The 27,981-nt window shown below is 41.0% G+C and overlaps 1 protein-coding gene and 1 long non-coding RNA gene across 4 annotated transcripts; one reads left to right on the top strand and one right to left on the bottom strand.

The window, feature by feature from the left end:
- Window positions 1-1,304: 1,304 nt before the first annotated feature.
- LOC116786464 lies at window positions 1,305-4,239 on the top strand. The gene is made up of 4 exons (XR_004356947.1): window positions 1,305-1,447; window positions 2,210-2,401; window positions 3,183-3,249; window positions 3,854-4,239. It is a non-coding gene; the product is annotated as an uncharacterized LOC116786464 (long non-coding RNA).
- A 650-nt stretch (window positions 4,240-4,889) lies between these two features.
- SMARCA5 (SWI/SNF related, matrix associated, actin dependent regulator of chromatin, subfamily a, member 5) lies at window positions 4,890-26,774 on the bottom strand. Of its 3 annotated transcripts, XM_032686131.1 has the most exons (24): window positions 26,447-26,774; window positions 23,997-24,071; window positions 21,635-21,801; window positions 21,305-21,405; window positions 20,580-20,680; window positions 18,385-18,564; window positions 17,831-17,986; window positions 17,600-17,731; window positions 17,249-17,317; window positions 16,600-16,709; window positions 16,105-16,331; window positions 14,463-14,584; window positions 14,220-14,372; window positions 13,349-13,481; window positions 12,220-12,368; window positions 11,715-11,834; window positions 11,378-11,488; window positions 10,699-10,812; window positions 10,025-10,147; window positions 8,756-8,888; window positions 7,786-7,904; window positions 6,623-6,835; window positions 6,086-6,196; window positions 4,890-5,184 (listed from the first exon to the last, which is right to left on the bottom strand). In XM_032686131.1, exons 1-24 carry the CDS (start codon window positions 26,582-26,584, stop codon window positions 5,119-5,121), a joined length of 3,123 nt encoding a protein of 1,040 aa, XP_032542022.1. In that variant the 5' UTR covers window positions 26,585-26,774; the 3' UTR covers window positions 4,890-5,118. The 3 variants fall into 3 exon arrangements, with proteins under 3 accessions (XP_032542022.1, XP_032542024.1, XP_032542023.1); XM_032686133.1 differs by lacking the exon at window positions 6,623-6,835; XM_032686132.1 differs by lacking the exon at window positions 11,715-11,834.
- Between the last annotated feature and the right edge of the window lie 1,207 nt (window positions 26,775-27,981).

The following is a 27,981-nucleotide window of genomic DNA, read 5'->3' as shown; positions in this document are numbered from 1 at the left end:
AATTAGTCTGCTTTTATACTAAAGGTTTTGCAAACGTCAGCCAAAATTATTTCAGGGCAACAGTATCTTATTTAGACCTACATACAAAGCAGCTTTTTAAATGATGTTGGTCCAGTGTAAACAGTATAAGAGTTGTATCCTTATCACTCTAATGTAGACATGAAGCATCTTTTGCTTTTTGCAAACAAACAGATCCAAAGATAACATTATAACCTGGATATAAGCAAGGGGAAGTGAGTGGGGGGAAAAATCAAAAGCAAAAATTAATAACTAGCATGCATATTTAATGAATTAAAAGTTGTTCAACGCAAAAAGTCATGAGAATGTCCTAAAGGTCCAACAGTCCCTCCATCTTATTTTGAGGTAACATTGCTGCAAAGTGTAGTTTAGATCTTATGCTGTGTGTTGTAATGAAAGAGAGAAGCATTACCTTGGGGGGTAATCTTGATAGAACTATCAGTTTGTGTGTTCATTATATGAGTTTATTTTAGCACGTTAAAAACTGAGTCCGCTGTCTAATGTCTCAGGGTAAAACCTAACAAAGAAGTGTTATGTCTTTTTAAATAGTAGTATTTTTGTCGTCATGTTATAGAATATACTTAAGCAGGCAGGGATGGGTTCTTGCTGCTCACTGAATTTTTTCAGCTAAAACAGGTTCCAGGGAAACTTCTGGTAATGGCAGTGCTGGACCAGAAATAACTTTGTTTTTAATTGCTCCCTGAGTTAGTCTGAAACTTAAATGTCCTGTTAAGAACTTTATTTTGCTTGATATAACGCTACAAGGCTGGCAGTTTCTTATACAGTATGAGTATGGGTTGCCCTCTAGTGAAGAGAAGGGAAAAGCTTGTTTAAAAGGAGCTGTACTTGAAGAGCCACATATCAGTATGAATTGTAGCAGAAAATAAGATTAAAGCCCATAATAAACCAGTAGTAAGAGTCATGGAACATGTGCAAAGGGAAGTGCACTTAAAGCCAGGTCATTCCTGTCCTCAGAATTTTTAAGAACAATGATTTGGTAATGATTTAATAATTTTAAATTGACTGGCGTAATGTAAAACGTGTTAAGCTGCTTTACTAGGGTCTGAAGTCTGTGGGCAAGTGATCCAGTTCAGAATCTTGGTGACTCCTTCAGCTGCCCCGGTGCCAATGGGTACATGCCCAAGTACAGCCCAGACCATCAGGACTACGAGTGTCTGCCTGACTCACCCTCCCTCTTGTAGATTTAGGAGTTATGGTCACATGCATTTTCAGATCCCCGATCTCCATGTGACTCTGGAATTACTAAACTTACTTACTTTAGGACAAAGCTCAACCTGAGACACCAGCAAGAGCCTTTGGAAACTTGGAGTTTCATGCTACGTCAGCATCTGATCATGCAGATGCTTTCCCTCTAGTAAAACAGCCTGGTTCTGATGCTTTCAGCCTGTCATCTGCTCCCCTTTTCCAGGTAAGTTGTCCGCTAAGTTTGTCACAGAAATTCTTGATTCTTCCATGCTGAAAGACAACTGTGATGGAGAACAGGGTATGCAGGTGGTCATGGGCAGTGTCTCAGTCAGCAACAGACTTCAGCAATGCATTTACTTAGTTCCCTTTCCCTAACAGTGTAGAAATGGGGACAGCATTGCTTTGTAACACCGAGCTGTCCACGTGCAGCCATGCTGTTATTGTGGACACGTACACCTGGGACTGGGAGCAGCAGTCACTGGTTTAAGGTTACCATGGGAGCCTTTTTACATGTCAAAAAATAAGAAATTGGAGATGATTTTTTTTACAACTGGGAAAAAAATAGTGATTGGTATGTATATGATATGAAACAAACAAAAAAAGAAAATGATGCATCCTGCTTTAAGTCAGATTTATTCAAATTCCCAAAGTCTTTCTTGGGTCTCCTGAAGCAAGGTTTGTGCCTAAATTAGACTAGTGTTTTGTTAGGTAAATGCAGTAGCCTTCCCCCATTAACCCTAGAGAGAAATAAGCTCTCTTGGGACATAGGCACTTGGAGATAGTTTTATCTGCTCTACTTCAGCAGTCTCCCTTAGGGAAAGATTAATCCTATTTTTTGCCGCTAGCTTGACTTAGAGTTACTTCACAGCAGACTTGGGACATCTGCCTGGATGAATTTGATACCGGGTGCTTTCCAGTTTATAGTAAATGTGCATGAGGGGTTGTTTCTGGTTGGTCAGGTTTGGTGTTTGGTGTTTGGTTTAAGGTGATAGCTGGCTGAGAATGGTACATTCACACTACATGGTCTGATCAAAGGGAAATGCACACAGTGGCAAGAAAAGCCTCAACTACCACCACACCCTGTCCTCTGCCAAGGGAGGAGTCGGCCCCACAGCTGGGAAACGCAGCAGAAGAGCCAACCCAGCTGCCCCAATCCTCACACAAGACATTGGAGCAGGTAACAACAGGGGTACAAATATCCAGCACATTGCATTGACCGCCCTGACCAAACTGTCCTGCGGAGAGACACGGTCTCAGCCGGCATGGTGCACCACAGGACAGTGCTGGGAGGCACAGGCAGGGACTCTGGAGACAGCGTTGTCCCTGTGACTGGGGCCTTGGCAGGCCTGTTCCTTCTGATCTGCGCTGTGCTCATAGCTCTGCTGTTGTCGAGGCAAAGGAAGGAGCCTTCTGCTGGGAATAGCACGGTGCCCACCAGCCTCTCCGGCAGCAGGGACCCTGTGAGCACACGGCACAGCAGCAGTGACAGTTCAGAAGTTTGGCCAGTTCCTTGGGTGCTTGTCTTTTAATATGTGACTTCACCAAAGAGCAGATTCAAATCTAGCTCTTGGATGACTCCTTTGCACCCAGTAGTGGCTGGTTATTTGTAATGGGCAGCTACTTCTGACAGGGTTGGTGTACCAGGTTCATTTGAGAGTGACTTATTCATAGAATTCAAACTCCAGGAATGGGAGTTGATGCTTTATCTTTTTTTTTTTAACCCCTTTTTTTTTTAAATGTTTTGAATGTGCAGATGTAGATGTGCCTTATATCCACTGTGGAAGGCTGGTGCTTGGAAGGATGTTGGTTTTGATCACATGTACAGAATTTAGCTTTCATATAACGGGTTTTGGTGGGGCAGTTGTTGTTGCCTTTTAAATAATTTTTGCTGGGGAAGAAGGAAGGCAGTAATATTAAAATGGAAGCTAAGCAGTAGATGCTAATGTTCTTTTAAATAGGCAATACCAACAGTTTTGTCTCAAATTTATAATGAAGACCTCAGCCATACGGACAAGAGACACACAGGTAAGGCTGTGTTACCTGCAAGGAGAGCTGGTATGTCACCAGTGAGAATTAGACTGTACTGTAAAGCCACACTAGAAAAATGTCAGTGTTTTAAGTGCTTTCAAACATTCTTAAACAGACTCTAGCAGTTCAGAACAAAGGTAACGACCTCCTTCCCATATTGTACAATAATCATCTATTTGTTTGCTTGACTATAGCATCAAAATACAGGCAAATACTTATAAAAGGACAGCTTCTGTTGCCAGATAGCACTGAGGAAACACCTGAATCGACTAGAGCAAATATTTTGCTTCGTTTTTTATTTTTTGAAAGAAAATGGATTTTCTCTAAATTGGCAGGATACCACTTGAGATACTAAGGTTTAGTTCCTTTCACTTTCTGCATGCAGCCACTTGAGAATTGTTAGCACAAATGAAGTGCTGCTTAACTATTTAATAAGTCTTCCCCTTCTGCTTCCTCTAAAGGTTTTTATTCAGATTGGCTTAAAACAAAAGATCATGGCTTGACTAGTTTTGGGTTTTTTTGTGAAAAGGGACGCTTTTAAAGCTGCAGCGTTTTTGTTCAGGGTATGCTAAATGTAAGCAGTTAAACTAATTTCTTCTAGGGCTGCCAGGACAATTCAACTTATGAAGTGCTGTCAACCCTGCTGCACCTGCCACAGTGACTATTTTAAGAGTGGTTATTCAGCCTGTTCTCAGCTGGTGTCTGCAAATCAGTCACTGGCAAATGGAAACTCAGGTCCTATACCAATAAAAACTGAACTGCTGCCCAGAAAATCTACATCTGGGAATTGTCAGCAAAGCTGATTTTTCATTATTTCCCTCTGTTTATACAACACTGCTGCCTTTAGATATGTGTTCTTAAGCAGGCCAAAACTGAGCAAAGACTGCGAGCATTTGCTGTGATTTGGTTTGTTTGTTTTGTTAGTAAATTCTAAATTATGCCACATGAGATGGCATCTCAGTCAGAATGTGCAGATACAGCACCAAAAAGGGAAGTGCGCGGAACACTCGTGCGTGGCAGTGCTGGACTGGCTCAGGGCAGAGCCAGGGTTGCTAATTACAGCTGTGCACAGCTGGAGTCAGCACCAGTTCCTTTCACATCACACCAGTGCTGTCTCTGCATCTGCCCCAGCTGAGTGTGTGAGAGAAGCAGGTTGTGTTTCATGTACTGTCACGTTTTCTGTTCTGACTACTTCTTGTTTGCCAATACCCCCATTCTGCCATGCTTTAGGCCAGTCTAATGCAGTACAGACCTCAGCATGACTGACTGACTGACCTTTCTCCTGGAACAGATTTTAAGCAGAAAGTGTTACAATTCTGTTCCAATCTGTATGTGTGCTGATCATTACTTGAACTTACTTTTATGCACAAATATCCTCCGTTCTCTGAAATTTGTGGAAAGGCCAGTTATTTACCTCAGGAGTAAAGCTAAGGTCAGAAGTTCCAGGTTCTAAGTTCCAGAAATGGAGATTGTCCATCATGATCAACAAAACTATTTCGTGGTGTTTCTTGTTAGAAGCCACCACCAGTCAAAGTGTTCACAGCACCCTAAAAGGAAATAAACTGGGGAATGACTAAATAAATACGTATTCAAGTGGAAACATAAATGAAAAAAAAAAAAAGTCACATAAAGCCTTATTAATAAATGAAGACAATTTATTACTTCAAGTGTTAATGGTAAAAAAAATTCAGCACAGCTGTTGCATTTAGAAAAGTGAAACTACAATTAAGAAGTACTATGTTCTAGTTCAATAAACAGATGAACCCAATGTTCTTTAAAATAGTTAAGCATTATACAGTACATCTTATGAAGACCCGTAAATTAAAGAACTACTTCTTAAATTTAGAGATTAAAAAAATTCTGCATTCACAGCTTTAGCTTCTTTTTTCTTCCACGACCGTCAGGAGTACCATCCATTTTGCGCTTCTGTGCCTGCAAGGGATGGTTTTTTAATAAGTTATTGTGATGCAAAAGGGTTGTAAGCAAGTAATGTGTTTCAAAACAAAGCAGACGATTTACACCCTGTCAGCTTTCAAATGTGATAAACTGCAAACATAATATGGCTTGCATATCTTTGCTGTTATTTTATATTCCCTCAATTCTGTAAGAGTATGATTTCATAGAGGTAAAAAGTGTATAGAAGCAAATAAGGATGTTTTAAAGCTTCCTATTTATGAAAAGGTATTTCTAAATACCCATTTAAATGTTCTGTGAACAAGTCTAAGAAACTTAATAATGCACCATTATTAACTTTACTGATTTCTGCACATCTGCCAAGTAATTTGTTTGCCTAAGCTGTTTATACAACAGCTCTAGGCAACAATACACTGAACAGCAAATCCATGTAAGAAAATGGGTAAAGCTGGTGTTTCCTTTACAAAATAGTCCTGCATATTAGCAATACTTTGAATTTAGTCAGCAGAGAGTTGTCAAGCATATATGCTGTTTTCCCAAAACTATGTCCAGAAGCCCATTTGTATACAGATTTGTAGATGATTTAACAGATTATATAAATCAAAAGGCCAGATACACCTCTGGTGTACTTACCAGGGTAAACCTATACAGTGCACCAACACAGTGATCCAAAACATAACCAGTTTATCAGCTCCAAAGCCTGTGGGCTGCAATTTAGAACCTAAACTTACTTTCCTTTATTTGACATCCTAAACTGTACTAGCTGAACACCAGTATGAACTTCAAGCAGCTTTTAACACTGCCTTTTAAGTTTTTGTTGTTGCTTTTAAATAACCTTAGGTATCACTTTTCCTAGACAATCAGAAAAGCACTTTGTCTTCACGTGAGCTTTTCCACAGAAGTGCCTTTTAAATCTTACCGAAGATGGTTTTGGTCCACGTTTCTTCTTTTCTGCCTTTTCCTTTTCTTCCAGTTCCATGTTTTCTCTTTCAATGAGAGTGATTAAAGTATTGCATCTCCTTTGCAGCTCCTACATTACAAAACATATACAATCAGTACCTCAGGCAGCCACTCAATGTAAAAATTGTATTAGAAATTAGAATATTAGAAATGCCGGTGAGGAGGTGTTTTGCTGTATCTTGTCGGAATAACAAAGGAATTAAATGTTTTTGGATACTTACTGGCTGGCTTCAGGAGTGGATTTGATCACAGGTGTTTGCTTTTTAAGACACTTTTGTATTTAACTCAAATTCATGCTGATTTTGGAAAACAGCACCTTAGAACTTTGAATTTCTCCTCTGCATTTGCTACCCGCGACAGTTGTTGCAAAGTTAGAAAAAGGTAATGTCTTGTTGGCATGCACATACCTCAGTATTTCAGAAGCTATTTGATTAGCCTGGGGTACAACCATTTTGTCATAGGCATTCATGAACAAAAAAGATTAATGTATATATACCATTGCAGTTCTGGACTTGAGAAACCAGTCAAATCTGAATTGCGGCGAGTTTCGGATACATTGTCTTAATTCATCATAGACATTTTCCTTATCAAATCCTAGTTTGTGAAGCATACAGATCAGAAAGCGATCTTCCTCTTCAGTGTAATTCTTCCCTTTATTAGTACCATATGATATTCTTAGTTGGTGGAAAGGGGCTTTATATCTCCCAATCTGAACAAAACAAATAAGACCATATAAAGCTAAGAAATAGGTCAGAATTAGCATGGAAGTCTTTTGTATGAAAGCAACACATGACATGAAGACAGCACTAGAGATCATAAAAGATGTAGTTTTCTAAGTCACCACAAGTAAAGGCCTGTAAGTTCTGGACAGTCTATTTATCAAAGGTATCTAAACTGGCAAATTCTGGTTTAGACAACAGACAGCTTTGTGATCTTCCACCTAATGGCAGACTCCAGACCTATCACTACATTTGAACACAGTCAAGATCTGTCAGTATTGAGATGGCAATGATCCTTTCTAACACAAATCCTTGAGAACTGTCAGACTAAAAGTAAAAAGGTACATGAGACTGTAGCACACGGTTCAGCTGCATCCTGGTTAACTGAATCTGACACTTGTTCTTCCCTAGAAGAGAATTAATTCAAACCTGAAGTGGAGAAAAGATTCTGATGAACTGCCTTAATTTACTACAAATCTGTTCACCACCAAACCCTGGTTGGTGAAACACAGACCAGAATAGAAACATCCTCTGTTTGGTAAGTCTTCCCTTTTAACTGCTTTAAACATGTGTGTATATATACATATATACCTCGTATTTTCAGTTACATGGGTCCAAAAGAAATCCTACTTCTTCCAAAAGCATGTAGTCACCAGGAGCTTGTTATACAGCACTACAAACTGTGTCCCATGATACAGATTACTATTACAAACAACAGGTTAGGTCATATCTAAAGTTGTCATCACATCTGTCTGCCAGGACAGCACTGCTGTGAGATGGAAAAGCTATAGGAAACAAGTGCTGAGGATTATGTACAAGAGGTAAATGTCATGCCCAGCATGTTGTTTTCATGCATCAGTAGCAGTGGCCAGATACAGAGTCCTGTTTTTCTCCTCACTGGCACCAGAAAATAAAGCAAGCAAGAAACAAGCAAACTCACCTTTGTGTCGAGTGCCTTTTTTATGCTGATTCGTCTCTGAATTCTGGCTTCTCCTCTTTCAATCTGAGCCATGATCTTCTCTATGTCTTGGAGTTCGTTGCATCTTTCCCAGAACACAGCTAAGAAAAGAACAATTCATTAGTTTCTTATCATGCATATTAAAAGTTAAGAAGTTTTACCTTAAAAAAAGATGTTAGCTGCTACTTTCTTTTACCAGAGCTCACTGTTGTATAGCAACAGGCCCTTCCCTGATAAGGAACCTCTGCTTCCTGCTATCATGTGTTGCAGTATTACAAATGCTATTTTCAAGGGTTAGATATAGGAGTCCTCAGTTTAAAAGAGGTGTGATACGGGCCAGAAAGGTTTTTGTGAGCCAGTCTCCTTATCAAAAGAAAAAGAGCTTCTTCAAATGGAAACTGATGCAGCAACAGAGTTGTAGAGAGGGAAGAGGGAGGGCAACTGAGTGGCCAAAGACAAGCAAGTGCCTAAAAGACAATTAGGTGTTTAAATAAACAAGGACTCATGTTACAACACCCACTGGTCATTGTATGTTCATTCATAACGTGTTTACTGTATCCCACTCCTGAGGAGGAGGTAAAGGTTAACTACTAGTTAGCAAATACACAGCAAAGTGGAATCTCTTCAGCTAAGCACTGTTCCTCAGCATTTTCTTTTCAAAAACTATCCCACATCTAATTGGGTAGTGCTGTCTTCAGTTCTTGTTAAAGTGAAGTGGATCAGCAATAGTTTACATGTGCAGTTTAGTACAGCCTTAATTATGCAGGGGCTAGAGATGGTAAAATCCAGACTAGCAGATCTGAAATCCATCAGTACAATTCTACCCTGAAAAATCTTGAAGAGTAGTGTAAGAAATTCCCAGAAATAAGATGTTAACATGTTCATGAGCAGTTCAAAGGAGGCAAGCAGTGTTAGATATGGACTCACAGAGCTGACTACAGAACTGAGTTACCTGAATACTCAATGACTTCCTCTGGGGTTTTTCCTTCTACTTCTCGTGCTATATTTTCAATGTCATCACGGCCCCACTTCTCATTGGCTTTGATGAACTGGTTGAAATCTCTCTTATTCCAGTTAGTGAAGCCCTGTATAGCAATCAAGGAAACATTGCACAGAGGTTCAGGATTTGTCTCTCTCCAAATTCGCTTCAATAAGGTTTCTTTAAACCAACTGTAACACCTCCATCATTCCAACAGCGTTAAAGCTGTTCTTTCTCTGCAGTTTAATTTAGCAGAAAAACTGTTTTTATACTACAGGGGATCACTTTCTTGGAGGAAAATTTGTTTAAGTGAAACAAGTGGTGACTGTAATGGTTTTGTTTTATCAAAAAGGCCCACCAAGTTGCCTCACAGACACCATCAGCCATTCTACCTGGTCACTCTCCCTCAGAAGGTCCAAAGCTGTCTTGTGATGATGATACTCAGTAAGCAGGGACAGAAGTAGCACTGCTGCAGTTATCAGCTGCTAAAATAGGCTTATTTCATACTACCAATAACTTTAACAAATCGTTGGAAGAAATAAGTTCTGTCAGCCTTGCTGTGATTTAGCCACAGCTTACTGCACTGTACTGACTCCTGACCTCCGTGAGTCTGCTGGCAATAGTGAGCTGTTCCAGCACATTACTACTCAAGCAAGAGATCTTGCTCTGTAACTCTGATCCCCTGCCAAAATACAGTGTGAAAACACAACACCCAAATAAGGTATATCAGGCATTAACCTGTTTTAAATTACTTAAGTGTACATGTTTCCTAATTATATACCTATTCAGCTCATACCCTCTTTTAGAGAGAGGCACTACCCACTACCAGATGCAGTTCAGGAAAACTGACCATTCATTCATCTTCTGGGATTCGCTTCTATGTGGGAATGAAACTGTGGCAGAAGATTTGCATTAAATAATGTGGAACATAGCACATCCAGCTCTGCAGTGAGTCTGCAAGAACCCACAGCCAAGGAAAGATGTCAGTCCACAGTCAATGCCAGCTTGGGAAGCCAGACTCTGAAGAAGGTGCACCAAATTAGTGTATTTGGATTCTCCTGAACCAAAGGTATCTAGGCCCGCAACAAACCTAATGCTAAAACTCTTCTCAGTCAGAGCCAATATTTGCAGCTGTATTAACTGCAGCACGTGTGAATCAATGACCAAGAAATGTTGCCCTAACACTGTAAAACACAAAACAAGCTTCAGCTGATTTCCATCTCACTGAAGACCCAACCATACCTGGGTTAGAAGCTTCTCTTTTTCTTCAAGTTCTTCATCGTTGAGAGGTTCAGCCTCATCAATCTTAAGCTGCTCTTCCTTTTGTGCTTGGGCTGAATTTGGGAGATCAGGATTACGAGGTACCTGAAAGGTTTTGCATCTTGTAAAATTTGCTTGATTTTTCACAGATAATTGACAATTGTCACTTTTCTGTTAATGTAAACTAATAATTTCTTCATCTTAACATTACTTGATTTTATTTAAATTGATGTGGAAGGCAGGACAGGTACATATTCTATTGTTGCAGTAAACTCTTCCAATGAGTGAATTCAGAGAATCACATAAAATGGTCTGGGTTGGAAGGGACTGGACCTTAAAGGTCATCTCATTCCAATGCCCTGGAAGGGGAAGCGACACCTTCCACTTAGACCAGGTTGCTCAGAGCCCCATCCAACCTGGCCTTGAACACTTCCAAGGATGGGGCATCCACAGCTTCTCTGGGCAACCCGTGCCAGTGTCTCAACCCTTGTAGAAAGTCCCCCTCCAGCTTTCCAGTAGGCCATCTTTAGGTACTAAAAGGCTGCAATCAGATGTCCCTGGAGCCTCCTCTTCTCCAGGCTGACCAGCCCCAACTCTCTCAGCCTTTCCTGCTAAGAGGTGCTCCATCCCTCTAATCAAGGAAACTCTTGCATTACCTTGTAACCAATTGTTTTCCTGTAGTAGAGAATCTCTTTTTCCAACAGTTCAAACAGGCGAGGAGGAAAGAACTGGAAGTCCTGTACATTTGGCTGTTTTGGAGGCCGTGGTGCCTGAAATACAAAGTCTGTGTATGACTCCCTTTCACATCCAGAGCCTGCTTGCTTTTAAGAACTGATTTCAGTTTATGAGCACAAAAAAAAGCGCTTTATTGTTACAAGAAATGCACTGCCTTATATTAAAAAAGGCCATGCAAGAGACAACTACAACAAGGAAGAATTCTGAAATGCCTTTGAGAGAAGGGGAGGAGGGGTCTTTTGGGAGGAGGAGGTGGCTGGGGAAAGTCACACATGCATCCCCTTGAACAAAGTTGAGGTGTTTGAAGCAGCATTAAGGAAATCTTTCACAGGTAAGGAAAATTCACAGCTGCTTAAGTAAAAACATGAAAAATGTTGATCTTACTCTCCTAATATCCTACAAGTTTCATCCTGCTCTTTTTTTTTTTTTCACAGAAGTTTGTCTCAAGTCCTTTGGATTTTTTCTAAATTTAAATTGTCTCCACAATTTACAAAAGTGAATAGTGCAGTTTTTATGAAAAAAGACCAATGTATTGCTTACAGCTGGAACCATTTACCAGTCATATTTCAACAATTTACTTGTTTTAATTAGTCAACTCACCTTGGGTGCTTTTGGTTCACTGACTCGAAGAGCCTCTCTGAAATAAGCATCCACAGCATAATTGGCTTTTCTTTCTCGTTTAGGCGGTTCAATCCACTCTGTAAATGCCAACTGTAAAAAACAAAACCCCAAAAAAACCCAACTTAGTCTTGCAAATTATTCAGACCAGCTACAAGTTTTATATAAAATTAGATCTACATCTACTTTATTGTGTTAGAAATGTTTTTATTTAAACTATTATCATAGATGACACCGTATTTTACCCAACACCTCTTAAACAAGTATGATTAAAACATGCAATTTAGTGCATTCCTCCGAAAGAAACTTAAAACATTACCTTCTGTTTTTCTCTGTAGTCTTCCCCTTCAAAATTATACACGCTAGATTCAGTATCCATAGTAAAATTCCTAAGGGAGCTTTCGCCCATCTTTGAAAGTTTTTCGTTCATTTCCGCAGTCTTGGACGGGGGACACAGAAAAGAACAGTAGCCATTTGGATGGTACTTCATTATTTAACATCTCATTCCCAGACAGAACGGGAGGCATTTTGGAAGGCACGTCATTATTAAACACCTCATTCCCAGAAAGGAGCCACTCTGAAAGGTACTTCCTTTTAAAACATCCCATTGCCAGAAAGAAGAGCAGCCATTCTGGAAGGCACTTGATTACAAAACATCTTATTGACAACATCAGAGAAAACAAACATGACTGACCAGCATGAAAACCCTCCACAGCAAAAACCCCTTTTCTCTCCACCTTAGAACCAATGATCATCCAGGGATACACTGTCTTGCCACCACATTTAAATCTACAGGTGGCCTTCCCCTTTTCAAACTTTCTCACCTTCTTTGCACCTCTTTCCAAAATGTGATCAATGTCTTCATCTGTAATCTCACTGTCCTTTGAGGCAAACACGTGTGTCGCTCCATGTCTAATCATTTGCAGCATTTCATCCTTTCCAAGTTTATTCAGGTTTTGATCTACCAATCTTCCTAAAGATAAAAACACTCAAGGATAGCAACTAACTATAAAAGTTCATTATGGAGGGAGCAACACATGATTTTTCTCCCCCTTACATTTCTACATTCAAGCTATATCCTTTTCTTTCAGTAAAGGAAATTCCAAATAAAGAAATTAAAAAAAATTTTTAAAAAAATTCTTTAATAAAAAAAATTTAAAATAAAGAGTAAGTAAAATCTAGCCAGGTTTCAAAGATAATTGCTGTATTATGCTTTAACTGTGTTCAGCATACATAGTTTTGGATACCAGGTCTTTCGACATGACAAGAGAAAACAGCCTCAAGCTGCACCAGGGGAGGTTCAGGTTGGGCATTAGGAAGAATTTCTTCACAGAAAGAGTGGTTAAGCATTGGAACAGGCTTAACCTGAAGGAGGTGGTGGAGTCACCATCCCTGGAAGTGTTCAAGAAATGACTGCATGAGGCGCTTGGTGCTATGGTTTAGTTGGCACAGTGGTGATTGGTCAAAGGCTGGACTCAATGACCTTAGAGGCCTTTTCCAACCTTAATGATTCTGGGATATAACATATTGCTATGGTGCATATTTTCCCAGTTTCCAGACTAAACCTCAATTAATCCTCTTTTCAGAAATAAAAGTTCCTGATTCCAATCAAGCCAACCAAGGTTACATTACTTCTCCCCCTCTGTTAGAAAAAGGCATTAATTTCTCCAGTTCAAAGGAGAAGCTGAGCGCTTAAAAAAGAAAAATTGGACTATATCCTCTTGTACACATGTATCAGTAGGGAGGTAATCAAAAAGTTAGTGAGGAAATACCTACTCCTACAGTAAAATAAATTTTCAAATGGATGAGGCCTTTGCACTCTCTCTTCAGAGCTCAGCTGAGGCAAAAACAACATTCTCATTGACTCTTCCTAGCTGATTCCACCATCCTTTACAATGGGAAAAAACCAAAAGAGAATCCCATCACAGATACAAACTGCCTTCCCACACTTGCCTTGCTGAATGACTATGGAATCCAGCCGGAGTTTCATCTCTGCACGTTCCACTATTCTCTCCTCCACTGTATTGTCTGTAATAAACCTGAACACTCGAACAGTCTTGGTCTGGCCAATTCTGTGCGCTCGATCCTGGGCAAAAAAAGTAACAAAAAAATTCAGTATTTGTTTTCCAGCAACATACTAATGTACAAAACAGAACAGCACAGGTTAGTTAAATCTTTACAGTCATCCATGACGACCCAAGACATTCTTATTGACATTACAAGTTTTTTTCAATAACACTGACAGTGAGTATGTCTCCAGGTGTCATATGTAAAAAATAGGTGTTTGGGGTTTTTTGTTAAATCACACAAGGGAGAAGACTGGATGCTCCTGACCTTATGCAACCTTCTGTAAAATCAAAGTATTGAAGAAACCATTTCTATACAGACCAAAGGCTACATTTTTCAAAATCCTTCAGCTGTGCCATGAATATTTCAAGAAAAATATGATGCACTGCCTCTCTTAACTGGCAAAACATGACCCACAGTGAGAATCAGTATTCTGAACGTACACCTGTAGCTGGAATACTCTCACGTGAGCTTATAGACACCAGTTGAACGTGTTTTTGCTAGAATACTTGAGAATCTACAGCTTAACTGAAATAATTAGTGTAGCATATACCCAGCATTTCCTACTGCATAAAACATTGTACAGCCAAAATGTGACTAAGGGTTTCACACAGTGGAAGCTGCACTGGAAGTGAAAATCAGTCTTACTACTCCCCGTGCTAAAATGGCGAAATACTCATTTATTTTGGAAATGCACATTTCTAGGAAAGTTCTGTGAGAAAGACAAGAAGAATGAAATCCCCATCTGGATTTTTACCATAGCCTGAAGGTCTACTTGTGGGTTCCAGTCTGAATCATACAGAATTACGACATCAGCAGTAGCCAGATTGATTCCAAGACCTCCTGCCCGCGTACTCAACATGAACACAAATTTTGAGCTGTCGGGATCGTTGAATGCATTAATGGACGCCTAAATAAATGAAAAGAACACAACAGTTGAACCCAATGTTGAACACAAGCAGTGTTTTTACTTAAATACAATATGTAAAGTTTGAAATACCTGTCGTTCGTTGTGAGGAGTTTGTCCATCCAGTCTGCAATACTCATAATTTCGCCACATACAGTAATCTTCCAAGATATCCAGGACTCTTGTCATCTGACTGAAGATTAGAACTCTTGAGCCTGTTTGAGCAAAAAAGTTTCTTATGCTTTTAGCAGAACATAAGACTTAAAAGTAGGTAGAATTTCAGACCCTGAACTACAATGCAGAGCTGCAGCTGCTGCTGTCATAGCAGGGTCCTGTGCTTGCCATGGGACATGTCTGCCTCACTCTGATATGTCATTGTCTAGTTAGTGGCTGCCTTTTCCCTTTTGTTTTCTGTTGTACTCCTTAACAGAATGTTCCCAGACACAGCAGAGTAAGATGATAGCACAAATATAAAAACATCAAGTATAAAGAATGAAATTTTGAACTATTTGTTTGTTTTGGATTTGAGATCCCTTGAAATAAATTAAGTTGTTCTTAAAGACCTGTCAGTTTACTTACCTGCCAAGAACGACTTCAAAAAAAAAGGTAAATGTACAGTAATTTATGCATACATACAAATCCACTTCCAGTCTACTAGGGAGATTTAAGTAAAACCACTGAATATTATAAAGCTTCCACTTCCCCCTATATTCATCTCATGTGATTTTAGTTTTTTGTCCTTTGGACTCAAGGGCTGATAATGAACTCTTGTTTAAGATGACCATTTGATTTGAGACCAGGACAGTATTAATTGCAACATGTTATCAATTAGCCTCAAAGGAGGAAGAAACCAAGATCAAAAAAAGCACAGTAACCACTGAATTGTTCTTTTTTTAGTCTTAGGATCAGTTATATCACCACAGCTGCTTGGATGATACATAGACACAAAGTACAGTTTACTTTTATATCACTGTAGAAAAATAAAACTGCAACAAACCCCAGCCTTCAAAGCGTCCCCACTGACAAACTTACCTCCACTCCTTTAGCCAAGTTACTTCCCTAAGCATACTCATAAAATAAAGAGTTAAAAATTTACTTTTGAGTCAGAAACTCTGTGGCCAGTGCGTTTTACAGCAATGCATTTCTGAGCTTTGTCCCTACTATCAAATAACTTTAAAACAACTCAGAGTTCCCCTCTGTCTGAGTGCCTTACAGAATACATTGAAAAACCTCAGGTGCTGCTCAAAATCATACCCAGAAAGACAGACCAATGTTTCACAAAGGATTTGACTGTAACCCAAGATGAAGGCTCTGAATCTGAAATGGTGCTTCATGGCAAATCAAAGGAGTGGCTAAAATACCACACAATGATACTTCAAATAGCTAACAATGTTAAGAAAGAAAACCTAAAGCCCAGAACAACTGATGTTTCTGTGGCCTCAAGTTAGCTGGGATGAAAAAAGAACAAAAAAAACAAAAAAAAAAGGGGGAATCAAAACACTTCAGCACAAAAAGCCATAATGGACTATTGATTCAAGTATTTCTGAAGGCACACCACAACTTGGGTTTGTATCAAGTGTAAGATACAGTGCTTGACAAGCTGGTATTCATATTAGAAATGAACAAAAATCCTGGCTAAGGTGTGCTGGCTTTTGCTCAGGATACATGGAAACATTAAGCAGCACTGACTTTCATTTTTATCGTTGAACCAAAATACCAGAAAAGAGATGCATACTTTGTTCTTTCAACTTCGGCAGCAGTTTGTCCAAAACTACCATTTTGCCACTGTTGGTGACCAAATGCATGTCTGTTGTGTAGGGAGGGCCAGGTTCTGCCCCATCAAAGAGGTAAGGGTGATTGCAACATTTTCGCAGTTGCATGAGGATGTTCAGCAGTCTCATTTTGTCCAGCTTCCCAGCCGAGTTCAGTATATCTATATCCTTCATCAAGATCCGTGTGTACCTACGTCAAAGACAGGGAAAACTTCTGTAACTCTAAAACAAAGTTGGTCTTTCTTTGAATAACAGTCAAAAGCTGACCCTCCCCCTCATTTCACCAGGTCACTCTCCCTGACATGCATGGTTTTGTCATCACAGAAGTGTCACAAGGAGACACAAGTTGGGAGCACACCAGAAAGAATTAAATCAAGTTCCACACAATCTTCAAGTCATGAACAGCACACTCCTTCTGAGCCTTAACCACAGCACAGTCAGGCATGTGTATGAATTACCATTCTCGTTGCATTTTGCTGAGGCCCACATAAATTTTGACTTCCTTCTTCGGAGGCAAGCTCTTCTCTACATCAGCCTTAATGCGACGTAGGAGGAATGGTCGTAGCACCTGAAAGAGGTTGAATCCTTAAATGTATTTTGGAAACTGAAACACTGATCAGGTCAACAGACAAAACACAGGGCAGATATTCTCTATTACAAAAGCTCAAATACCAGACTTATCAGACAATCTGAAAAAGCAACCAATATGGACAGATTATCTGCTATACACGGGACTATACATGTCCTTTCTTTGGAAGACTTAAGAGATTAGACCAAAATCATCTTTCAGATGGTTCTATGCCCCTTGATTTAATTGATTGATTTAATTTTCCTTGACTGAAACATTTATAGTCTCTTCATAGCCAGTATTTTTTATGTAAGCATTTCAGAACCCTGAGAACCAGAACTAGTGACCCTTCTCTCCTTTCCAAAACAATTTCCTTTTTAAGGAAAAAAATCTTCTGAGCTTTGCCATGCTGAAAGTCTATCATAGTTTCTGGAATAATCTATCTTATCCTAATATTTTATCTCAATAAGCATTAGGAGAATTGTCTAGAATCTAACTTGGGTAAATGTAACTCTTGTACAAAAAGCAGAAAGACTCACCATATGAAGGCGCTCCACCAGTTTTTGATCCCCGAGACAATTGTTTGTATCAAACCACGAATCAAAGTCCTGCATCAACAAAATCATCAGTTTGTAAGAGTCTTCCTTCCAAGGTGCAGTGTCATCACAGTGACAAAAATACAATTCAAGTGATTCTCTTACATAGGCAGTAAGTAAAAGAACAAATTTCCCTATTTGGCCTATTTTTATGAAAAGCTCTGTAACACAAACATTTCCAACTGTCAATCTATCATTTATCAGTAGCTGACACTCCTAATTATACAGGTCTATCTTCAAATCTGGAAACCCAACAAAATTAACTTAATTTGATTAGCAGAAATGAAGACTTACTTCAGCTGAGTTAAAGACGTCTGGCAAAAGAAAGTTGAGAAGTGCCCAGAGTTCATGTAAGTTGTTCTGAAGTGGAGTTCCAGTTAATAGCAGCCGGTTTGTAGTCTTGAATTCCCTCACAATTTCTGATAACTGAAGGACATTGAGACATGAGCAAATATAAAAACATTACTAGTCCCCGCACCACCACCTAATGACCCACGTAAATCTCTCAGTGCAAACATAAATTACCTTTGATTTTTCATTTTTAATCCTGTGGGCTTCATCTATAACGAGATATCTCCAGTTGAACTTTTTGAATACTGACTTCTCTTTGATAAGCATTTCATATGATGTTACACACACATCCCATTCTCCTGGCAACAACACATCTCTGACAAAGGCAGCCTAGAAAACAAGGTGACAGTTACTTACTGAGGCTTTGTCAAATTTAAACCAAAAAGAACATAGTAGCACTGTTACAATTTTCCTATTTTAAGATTCATCAGGTTTTGTTGGTCTACAGGGTGTATTGCCTTCACAACAGGAGAGAGCAAATCTTTGGACAAGGAATTATGAACATGAAGTGATGAAGCAATAGCTTCATTTCACACATGTGAAATCTAAGCTTACATTAGTTATATTGTAATGGTCAGATTGTAAGTAGGCAGCACTGTAGGTCTTAGTGTTTAACCACTACAGATCCAAGTAATACCTTTCCCTGTGAAGGAAAAGTAAAGGACAGCAAGATCACATGCTGGATTTACACAGGAAGACACAGGAAAAACCACCACATCAAAACTTACTCGCTGGTCTTTGTCCCCAATCAAGCAAACTGCTCGAAGTGTTGGTACCCATCTCTTGAATTCATTCATCCAGTTTTGCAGAGTGGACTTAGGGACTAACACCATGTGAGGTCCAGGAATATTTCTGTAGTGTTTCATGTAGCCAAGAAGAGAAATTGTCTGCAGTGTCTTCCCAAGGCCCTGTAAGACACATTCATGTGTTAGAAAAAAAACAACCCCAAAACTCTCAGGAAACACCTTTAAGAAAACCCAGGAGCGAGCTCTGAGCGCAGCACGGAAGACACAGCAGCCTCAACAACTGAGTGAGGTGTATTAGAGACAGTGCAACTCACAAAGGGCATCAAACTCTTGCTTAGGAAAGTGGCTTCCCACATTTAATTTAAAAAAAGCAGTAAACCTTGGATTATGAAGTTAGAATTCTGCCTCATCTTTCAGAGAAAGTTAGAAGTGCAAGAAAACATTATTTCATAAAATTGTTTTGTAGATTGATGTGTTATTTAGATTATTTAGAGGTCAAAGTTTTCAAATTGGATGGACGTATTCTCTTATACTTGAAATAAAGTGAATAAATTAAAAGCCCTTAGACTTCTTAATTTATTCAAATATTCATTATTATTTATAACTGACTTTATTAATATTTTATGTTATGATATTAAATTAATATTTTATAGTAGTGATTAAGTTCTTAATTAATTTTCAAAAGTAGGCTTTCACAGGCCAAAAATGACCTCAGTTTCTGTGAGAAAAAAGCCAAACAAATATAAATAATTGCACATGTCAAAAAAACCCAAACAAGTAGTTTAAGTGTTTGGTTCTTTATTCAGAAGAAATACTTAAAACCTTGCACCTTCAGCATAGAATTTTAACTGAAACAAAACAGAGGAAGACCTTCAAAAAACAGATCACTCCTGTAATGCAAAATAATTTAAAAATATTGTGACTCAAATGCACGGGAGGTAAAAAAAACCTGAAAACCATCAGCACAAGTTATTTTTGGTTCTAAAATTCAAGTATGTCTTCAAAATAACCACAGCTTGGTGCAAGATGTGGAAAAGTGTTTACAAGCTGCGTGAAAAGCACTAATAACTTCAAAAGGACTAATACCTAAGAATGAATAAAAAAAAATTAATAATAAATACTATAACTCCTTAACACAAGATGGATTTTGGAATACCACACATCCAAGGACTTAACAAAAACAACTGGGATGCTTTGTAAAACAAGCCTGCTCCACTTAGAACTGTATGCAGCCAAAAAAAAACAAACAACAAACTCCTCTATTCATAAGCATGTATGTTGAAGAAAATCCTTGATATAATTCAGAATGAAGCACGTTACCAAACAATAATTTAAACTCATTTGTGTCTAACTTATCTTGAAGAAGTTTTATTACAGAGAAATTACAAGATACGGGAAACACAATATATTGAAATTAATTAGATTTTTGTTTTTTCTGCTCCTTATGAAAAAGAGATATAAATAAAATCACTAAGAGGACAAAAACATATCTGCCTGTGAAACTAGCACATTTTCTTCTGTACTCATCCCTTGTCTTTCAGGGAGGGGGGAGGAATAAAAATAGAAACAAAAGCTACTGTGGCCAGTTCTGACTGAAATGTCCATGATCATGCTGTATAAGAAATTTTAACACAGGTCTCTAGCTACATCTATCTTTGCATCATTTTTGCCAGGAAATTTCTCACTGCCATAGCTCTTGCTGCAGAGATCAGTCCATACAGGACACTCATATCCTGATATCTACATTTTGCCCTAACGACAGGAATTGTTTCCTCATTTGTTGCTCTTTCCATATATGACACCCTCCTCACAAGGGCAGCTTGAGAATACCATAACAAAACAGCTGCAATTTAGAGAAAAAAACAAAAAGAGGACATGTCATTCTGTGGAACAACTCCCCTCCATCAAGTTCATGTTTCTAAAGTTTGACAGATTTCCTTTTCAAATGCCCATTTCTAAGCCTGCATGCAACAGTTTATTTAAATTAAGACACCTGTGACACTTTTAACATTAGTGACTTCAAACACACTAGAAAAATAAGATTTGGCGAACTACATATTGCATTTTGTGTTATTAATAATCCCACAAAGGGACTAAAATGGGCATGGACATACAAGAACGGACATGTTGTATTGCATGTGTTCTTAAGGCCTTAGAAACACAGGCTATGTCCATACCATTTCATCTGCCAGGATGCCATTGATGCCATTTTCATATAGAGAAATGAGCCAGTTCAGTCCTCGGATCTGATAATCCCGCAGCTTTCCCCATTTCACATCTAAAAGACACAAAAGAATAGAGTAAAAGATCTACTAAAACTTATGAAAGCATGTCACCATCCACTGCCTGCTCATTGACAGTGATTATCAAAGCTACAGAACAAAAACAAGTAGCAAATTCACGTAATAAATTCCAAGGACAATGCAGACTGGAGACAGCAACGTGGTAATTTTGTTTCTGCAAGCCGCTCCAACAGCTTTATTTTTTGCAAGAACCCACAGCATGTAGAAATTCTAACTCTATCACCACCCTCCAAATCTGAACACAGTCAAACATTAAAACACTAATACTGAATTCCATTAAATGAACTGGAAGCTTAAAGTTAGGTACTTTAAATTATATCAGAATACAGGTTACACATGTAAAAATGGGAAGATGGTAGACTTAAAAACTCTTTCCTAGTAACTAAAGCATAGGAACTGGATTTCTTAAGGACAAGACTCGCTGGACCATCTTTCTAGACTGACTCACTAATACATTTTGTCCCATTTTTTTCCTCCTCCTCCTGTCCCCCCAGATTAATTCATTATCCTTAGGGAGGATGAAAACAAAGTTCATTTTGAACAACATTTTGAAGAAAAAGAAGAGTGGCAAAAAACCCCCCAAAAAACAGGAAACACACATGATGGAGACTCTTCAAATCGAGTGCAGACATTGGTTGTCTTGGAGCTTTCTGTTAGCAGCTCCTCATCTTCTTCCTGCTCCGTCCTACGATGCCGGTAGCTGGAAAAATCCAAGAAAGTAGTAAGTTTCTGGTTTTTCTTCATGCTTTAGCATCAACACAAAATGTAACTCCTAGAATTCTCAAACAACCCTCAACTTACAGGTAGGTAGATAAAAATAAAAACCCACATGCTGAAATAGGACTAAAGCTGAGCAAGCTTAACTTACACTTGTAAAGTGCAATAAGATCTTAATTACAGTACAAATTGGCCTGTGTGCCATCACTCACTCGCCAGCTGACAGTAAATTCTGTTTCTCGTCCTTCTTTATTCGTGGACGTCCAGGCTTCATTTTTAAAGGTGAAGTTGGAGTTTTCTGAGCAGCAGGCTGAATGAAATGAGCAAAGAGCTCAGTCTGCTTCAACAGATACTCAAATCTGTTTGCTCTGTCTGTTTGCTGTTGACAAGGGAAAATTAAATGGAACAATTGTGAGACGTGACATTCAAAAGAAAAACCCTAACAAATACTTTTTAAACAACACAGATTCACATTTCTTTATACACATAGCTACAACATCAAAGAAAAGATGGTTAACATCAATATAACTGCTGCTGACAGATTCTATAGTCTTTCTATAGCCTGGGCCAAGGCTTGCCTTTGTTACCCAGCAAGATCAAAGCTGCGAGGCAGACCTGCGCCAAGACTGAAATATGACTTTGGCTTAAAGATTGCACCAGTTTCACCAGATAAGGCCGGAGTCCCCTTAACAACTTTCTCGTATCAAAAGTGGTAGTCCCACTCCCAGAAATTTACCCCCACCTATCATGCACAGGATTCTTCAATGAACTCATTCATCTCACCAACCTGGCAACAACTACTTTCTACTGCATTAGTGTCCTGCCTGCTCAGCAAGATAAACCACCTCACTGGGGTGTCAGATAAGCAGCAGAACTGGCATGAAACAGGGCAGTCAGGACACAGCAGCTCACAGCTAAAAGCCAGAACATCTACTTCAGCAGCAGAGGCCTTAGATATGCTCAGCCTAACTTGTCAGGCTACCCCCTTTGATATGAGTTGCTGTTTCTGCTGTGCAAAAAAGATTACAGTAGAAAATGTTAGTATCTGAAAGGTTCAGTTTCTTTGAGACAGGTTCCATTTGGAATCAACCACCTTCCCAAAGCCACATCATAACTTTGAACAGACAAACAAGATGGAAAACAGCTCCAAGGTTAACAGCAACCACTCTGACATTCTGCCAGCTGCCACAACATAACCTGGTATTTAGCAACTTGCAGCAGTTACAGGAAGTCAGTTTTCTTAGTAAAAAGGAACATATGTTCCACATTTCTGCAATGCCAGCTCTGTGAGTATTCTCCTCTTTAAAGCAAGCAGACCCTGCACAATGTAAGAGACAGGAAGACAAAGTGTTAGAAAATAAACAGACCAGGAAAGAGAACTGTATGTACCACAGAGGACTCAAACTCACTCTAACTTTAGTTTAAGCATGATTGACACAGCTACAATCTCCATCCACTAAATTTAAGTTTTCCTATATATTCCTCATAGGTTTTGCTTGGTTTTTGTTTACTTTGCAACAATTTAAAGTAAGTAAGATCTTACTACTATCCAAATTGCTAACTCTTATTTTAAAGTACTTTTTTCACTGACTGTACCGAAAAGAAGAGATTCAGGTTGCACTGCAGAAGGTTCCTTGTTCTAAAATTTTAGTGAGGAATCTTCCGCAAGTTTTGGCCCTGTACACACATCCCCACACTTGCTTTCACTGCACTTAAGGATGTTAAAAGACTAACAAACATTATCTGCATTTTTTAGGCAGGACACAGACAAGAACGGGCTGTTCTCTGCAACCCTGATCTGTCCTTCTACCAACAGAGACACTTTTCTCATTTCTTTTCCAGTGCATCTTCTGACTGTTGCAACAGTAAAATACAATCCCTCTTCAAATTGTGTCTGTCTCAAGACTTAGAGGAGACAACTCCCAAGTTCACTTTCTTCAGTTTGCCAGAAAGTAGCACAAAGAAAGGAGCAGAAGATGATTGGGTTATTTTCAGAAGAAATAACACAGGAAGTAGCAAATCATAAGAATCAGTTTCACTTTCCTATGAAGAAATTCCAGATGAAGTCAGAGATACTGGAATTACGAAGAGGAAGAAAGGCAAACAGGGAGAAACAGAGGAAGAAAATATGGTGAGATGGTGAGGGATGGACGGCTCCATCTCTTACATTATAAAAACTAAAAAAGACTTTATTATTAAAAAAAAAAGGAAAATAGCAAATTTTCTCTTTTCCTACCCACGAAGCACAGAATCACCCATCTTCAAAAACCTGAAGACTTTAACTAGAGCTTCATAAAAGAGATTCCTAGAGGATCTTTCCCTGTCTGACTGAGAAAGTGAATACTCAACTCTTTATACCCTCCCTTACCTACAGGATGGACAGCTCTACAGATAACTTTAGTATGCTGAAAACAAGAAGGGTCAGAGGAGCTTTTTTCCAGATATTTTTTGGTTACAAGTTACATATCTTTTAATAACTAGGTAAAATTTTATAAATCTAGGTAAGGGATTTCAAACAAACAGAAAACTCACACGCATACTGGATAGCTGTACACACTCCCAAATATTACATACCATTTTCTCTTCATACGTAGGATCTGTTTCCTGGAGTTCTTTTTGTTTTGCCAAGGATGCATCATCAAAAGACTCCTGACATGAAAAAGAATTAGAGAAAAAAAAAATCTCTGAAAAAGATATCCATGTAAAGGAGAATAAGCTCGTTTCAAATTACATCAAAGCAGCAAAAGATGGCTGTGCCATCTGATGTGGATATATAGTAGTCAGCTTTCTATTATTTACTGTAAAATTACCTGGAGATGGATCAAAGATCCCTGCCACTGGGTGAGGGACAGAGCTGGGTCCCTGTAATCCGATTTAGCTCCATCATTAAAGCATCACATCAACATGAATGAGAGAGACAGCTGTGGTCCAGGAGCTCAGCATGCCCCTCCTAGGGTGCTGAGCCAAACCCCTCCTGAAGCTAACTCTGGAAAGTACTGTGAAAGCACCGGCTCCAGGCCTGAAGCAAGAGTAATTTCAAGGGTTTTTTTTCCTTTTTCCAGATTCCCCCAATCCCTCATCGTTCTGTATCAAGGGAACAAATCTAAACAAGAATCCAGACTGCAGTTTTCTCCTGAAAGCTGAGTAGGAATTTAGACAAACTGTAATTTTTCCCTATGCAGTTTATTTAATTAAATAATTGTTATCACCAATGGTACCACTAACAATAGAAGAACAAGCTGGTTGGGAGGGGGCAGTCCTCCTTCATCCCCTTCCTGCCAAATCCTTAACATACTGCCTTCAATTACTCTTTCAGATCAGGGCTGCTTTATCCCTGTCTCTCCTGTTATTAGGTTAACTCTTTCCACACCATCTCCCACATGTATTTTCATCTTCTGCTGTTAAAACTAAGAGCAGTGAGATGCTCCTTCCCTGACAAACAACACTAAGACAATTACGTTACAAAATAATTCCTGAAAGAGTGAGAAAAGAAAACAAACAGGATGCCTTCAAAATTATTATTAACCATCTGTTTAATTGAGCCAAGTCAGAATGGAGCTGAATTCAATCTTTATTGGCCAATGTAGAACAAAGGAACAGGAAAAGTAAGAAACACACTAAACAAAGGCTGACAAAACACGGGATGTTTGTGGGCGGGTATTTCCTCGCAAACCTCTGGCAGGTAAGGCACGTGGAAACAGAAAAACCCAATTGTTTTGTTCACTAGTCAAAATATAAAGAATTGAGCATAAGAAGTTATGGCTAAAGCTCTTCTTCTGAAGTCATAACCAAATCCTCTTACTCATCTCTCACTGGATTCAGACAACACCCAGCGAGGACAAGTACAGGACCGTCTGAACTGCTGTTCAAAATTCCCATTTCTCCCAAAATGCCTAACCTGAAAAGCACGGGGCACCACGGCATCCGAGCTCATCACCTGAAACACAGATGACGAGAACTTGCCGTTCAGCTGGAGACCAAGAAAAGCAGTCTTTCAGATACTCGTGACTCTCAATAAGGCATTTCAACTTAAACTTCCACTTCATGGAAGGAAATCCCTTCCTAACGTAAAAAGGAACCGACCTGGCCAGTACAGGGAGAGCCCTCGCACACGGGCGCCTCCAGAGCACGCGTTTCACATCCTCCACACGCTAAACTCCAGCCCGGAATTGCCCTATTTCTGCAGGTTCGAGCAGGATTTATTTCCCACAGTGCTCTGGCTACTTGTTCATCCGAAAAACATGGCATTTGCAAATTTATTTAGATCAAGTAGGTTGGACAGCCCAGCGTGACTCAGAGAGTACAAAACCACCCAGCGCTGAAAGCAGGACCAACCAGTTTCCTCTTATCATTAAGGAAACAATGCTGCGATAGAATTAGCATCTCCGGGCAATCACTTAAAAACCCCTTGAAATTTCTGGAACACGCGCACCTGTTGCCAAAACAACCCCCTCCGACAACACCACGTCCCCGCCCCCCAGAAAAAAAAAAAAAAAAGGAAAAAAGAAAAAGGGAAAAAAAAGTTTTTAAGCACTTCAGCAGATAAGGTCGGTGGTTTTTTGGAAGCCGGGCTGGCTGGCCGCTGGAGCAGGAAGCGCCAAGGATGGGGATGGTCTCAGGGAGGCCGGCGGTGCGCGTGGGGTGGGTGGGGGGTGCTCCCGCCGGCCCCTTTGGAAAACAAACAACGGGAGTGACCCCGGCTCGGCGCCTCCTTCCCGGTGTCCCCGCGGCTGGAAGAACGCGGCCCCCGGGCCCCCAGGAAGCACAGGGCTCCCGGGCCCCCTGCGCGGCGGGGACGGGGAGCGGAGGGTCGGGACCCCCCCCAAACACACTCACCCATCCCGGCCGCGCTCCCGGCGGGCAGGAGGGCGGGCGGCGGGCCCGGAGCTGGCCCGGCGCGGCCCCACGGCCTCCCCTCCATTGTCTCCCGCGGCCCCACGCGGCCCGGGCTGTCCCGCACCTGCCGCCGGCGGAGCCGGGGGGGTCCCGGCCGGGGGGCGTGGGGAGGGGGGAAGGCGACTCACCTCCATCTTGATGTCGCCCCCGGCCAGCCCGGCGGCGCAGGGCGGCCCCGTGCCCGCGGCCTCGCCGGGGCTGGCGCCGGGCGGCGGCGGGGGAGGCGCGGGCGGCTCGTCCGGCGGCGGCGGCTGCCCGGCGGACATGATCCACCGCGAGGACACGGCGCTCCGCCGCGGCTCGGGGCTGGCGGGCGGGCGGGCGGGCAGCGAGGGATCCCGGCAGCGGAGGAGGAGGGAGAGGAGGAGGCGGAGGAGAAGGCGGCCTGCGGATCCCGGTTCCCGGAGCGCGGCCGGCGCAGGGAGCGAGGCCCTTCCCGGCCCGTCCCGGCGGGAGCCGCCAACCAGCGCGCGAGCCGCGCCGCGAGCCCGCGCTCGCGAGACTTCCCCCCCCCCCTCCCACGGCGGGGGGAGCAGCGCCCGCCGCCGCCGCTGGGGGAGCCCGAGGGATCCCGCACCGCCGGAGGGGGAGAGACGGGATAGCCCGGGAAGGGGCTCCTCGGGGATCTGCCTGGGTCCCGGAGAGGCTGCGAGGGCTTCTGAAGCTGAAGGGAGGGAACGAAAGTGATCCTTCCCTCCCTGTGGCTCAGGGCTGTACAGAGGGGATAAGTCGCCTGCGTAATTCGAGTCTAGGTGGGAATCGGGTTTCATACCCTGGTTAAGATTCACAGAATCACAGAATATTATGAGTTGGAAGGATCACAAAATCCGACTCCTGGCCCTGCACAGGACCATCCCCAAGATTCACACCAGGTGCCTGAGAGCATCATCCAAATGCTTCTTGAACTCTGTCAGCCTTGGAGCTGTGACCACTTCCCTGGGGAGCCTGTTCCAACCAGTGCCCAAACACCCTCTGGGAGAAGAACCTTTTTCTAATCTCCAGCCTAAACCTCCCCTGACACAACTTCATGCTATTCCCTCCGGTCTTGTCCCTGGTCACCACAGAGAAGAGATCAGTGCCTGCCCCTCCTCTTCCCCTCACTAGGAAGTTGTAACTGCAGTGAGGTCTCCCCTCAGTCTCCTCTCCTCCAGGATGAACAGATCAAGTGCCCTCAGCTGCTCCTCATACAACTTCCCCTCAAGGCCCTTCACCATCTTCATGGCCCTCCTTTGGACACTCTCTATGAGCTTTAATATATTTCTCATATTCTGGTGCCAATACATGATGTGTCCAATTCCACAACAAAGACTAATAGAAGACAAGAAGAGGAGGCTCTGGTGTGACCTTGTTGAGACCTTTCAGTACCTGAAAGGAACCTACAAGAAAGCTGGAGAGGGATTTTGAACAAGGGCATGGAGTGATGAGACAAGGGGGAATGGCTTTACACTACTAGAAGAATATTGGGAAGACATTCTTGACTGTGAGGGTGGTGATGCTGCCCAGAGAAGTTGTGGATGTCCCTGGAAGTGTTCAAGGCCACAGGGGATGGGGCTTCCAGCAACCTCATCTAGAGGAAGCTGTCATTGCCCATAGTAGGGGGGTTGGAATGAGATGTCTTTAAGGTCCCTTCCAATACAAACCTTGGGTTTGAGAGTGGTCCCAG

Source organism: Chiroxiphia lanceolata, chromosome 4 (assembly GCF_009829145.1).
Source record: "Chiroxiphia lanceolata isolate bChiLan1 chromosome 4, bChiLan1.pri, whole genome shotgun sequence".
Lineage (NCBI taxonomy): Eukaryota > Metazoa > Chordata > Aves > Passeriformes > Pipridae > Chiroxiphia > Chiroxiphia lanceolata.
Note: the sequence above shows the minus strand (reverse complement) of the source record. Positions and strands in the feature narration are given on the sequence as shown.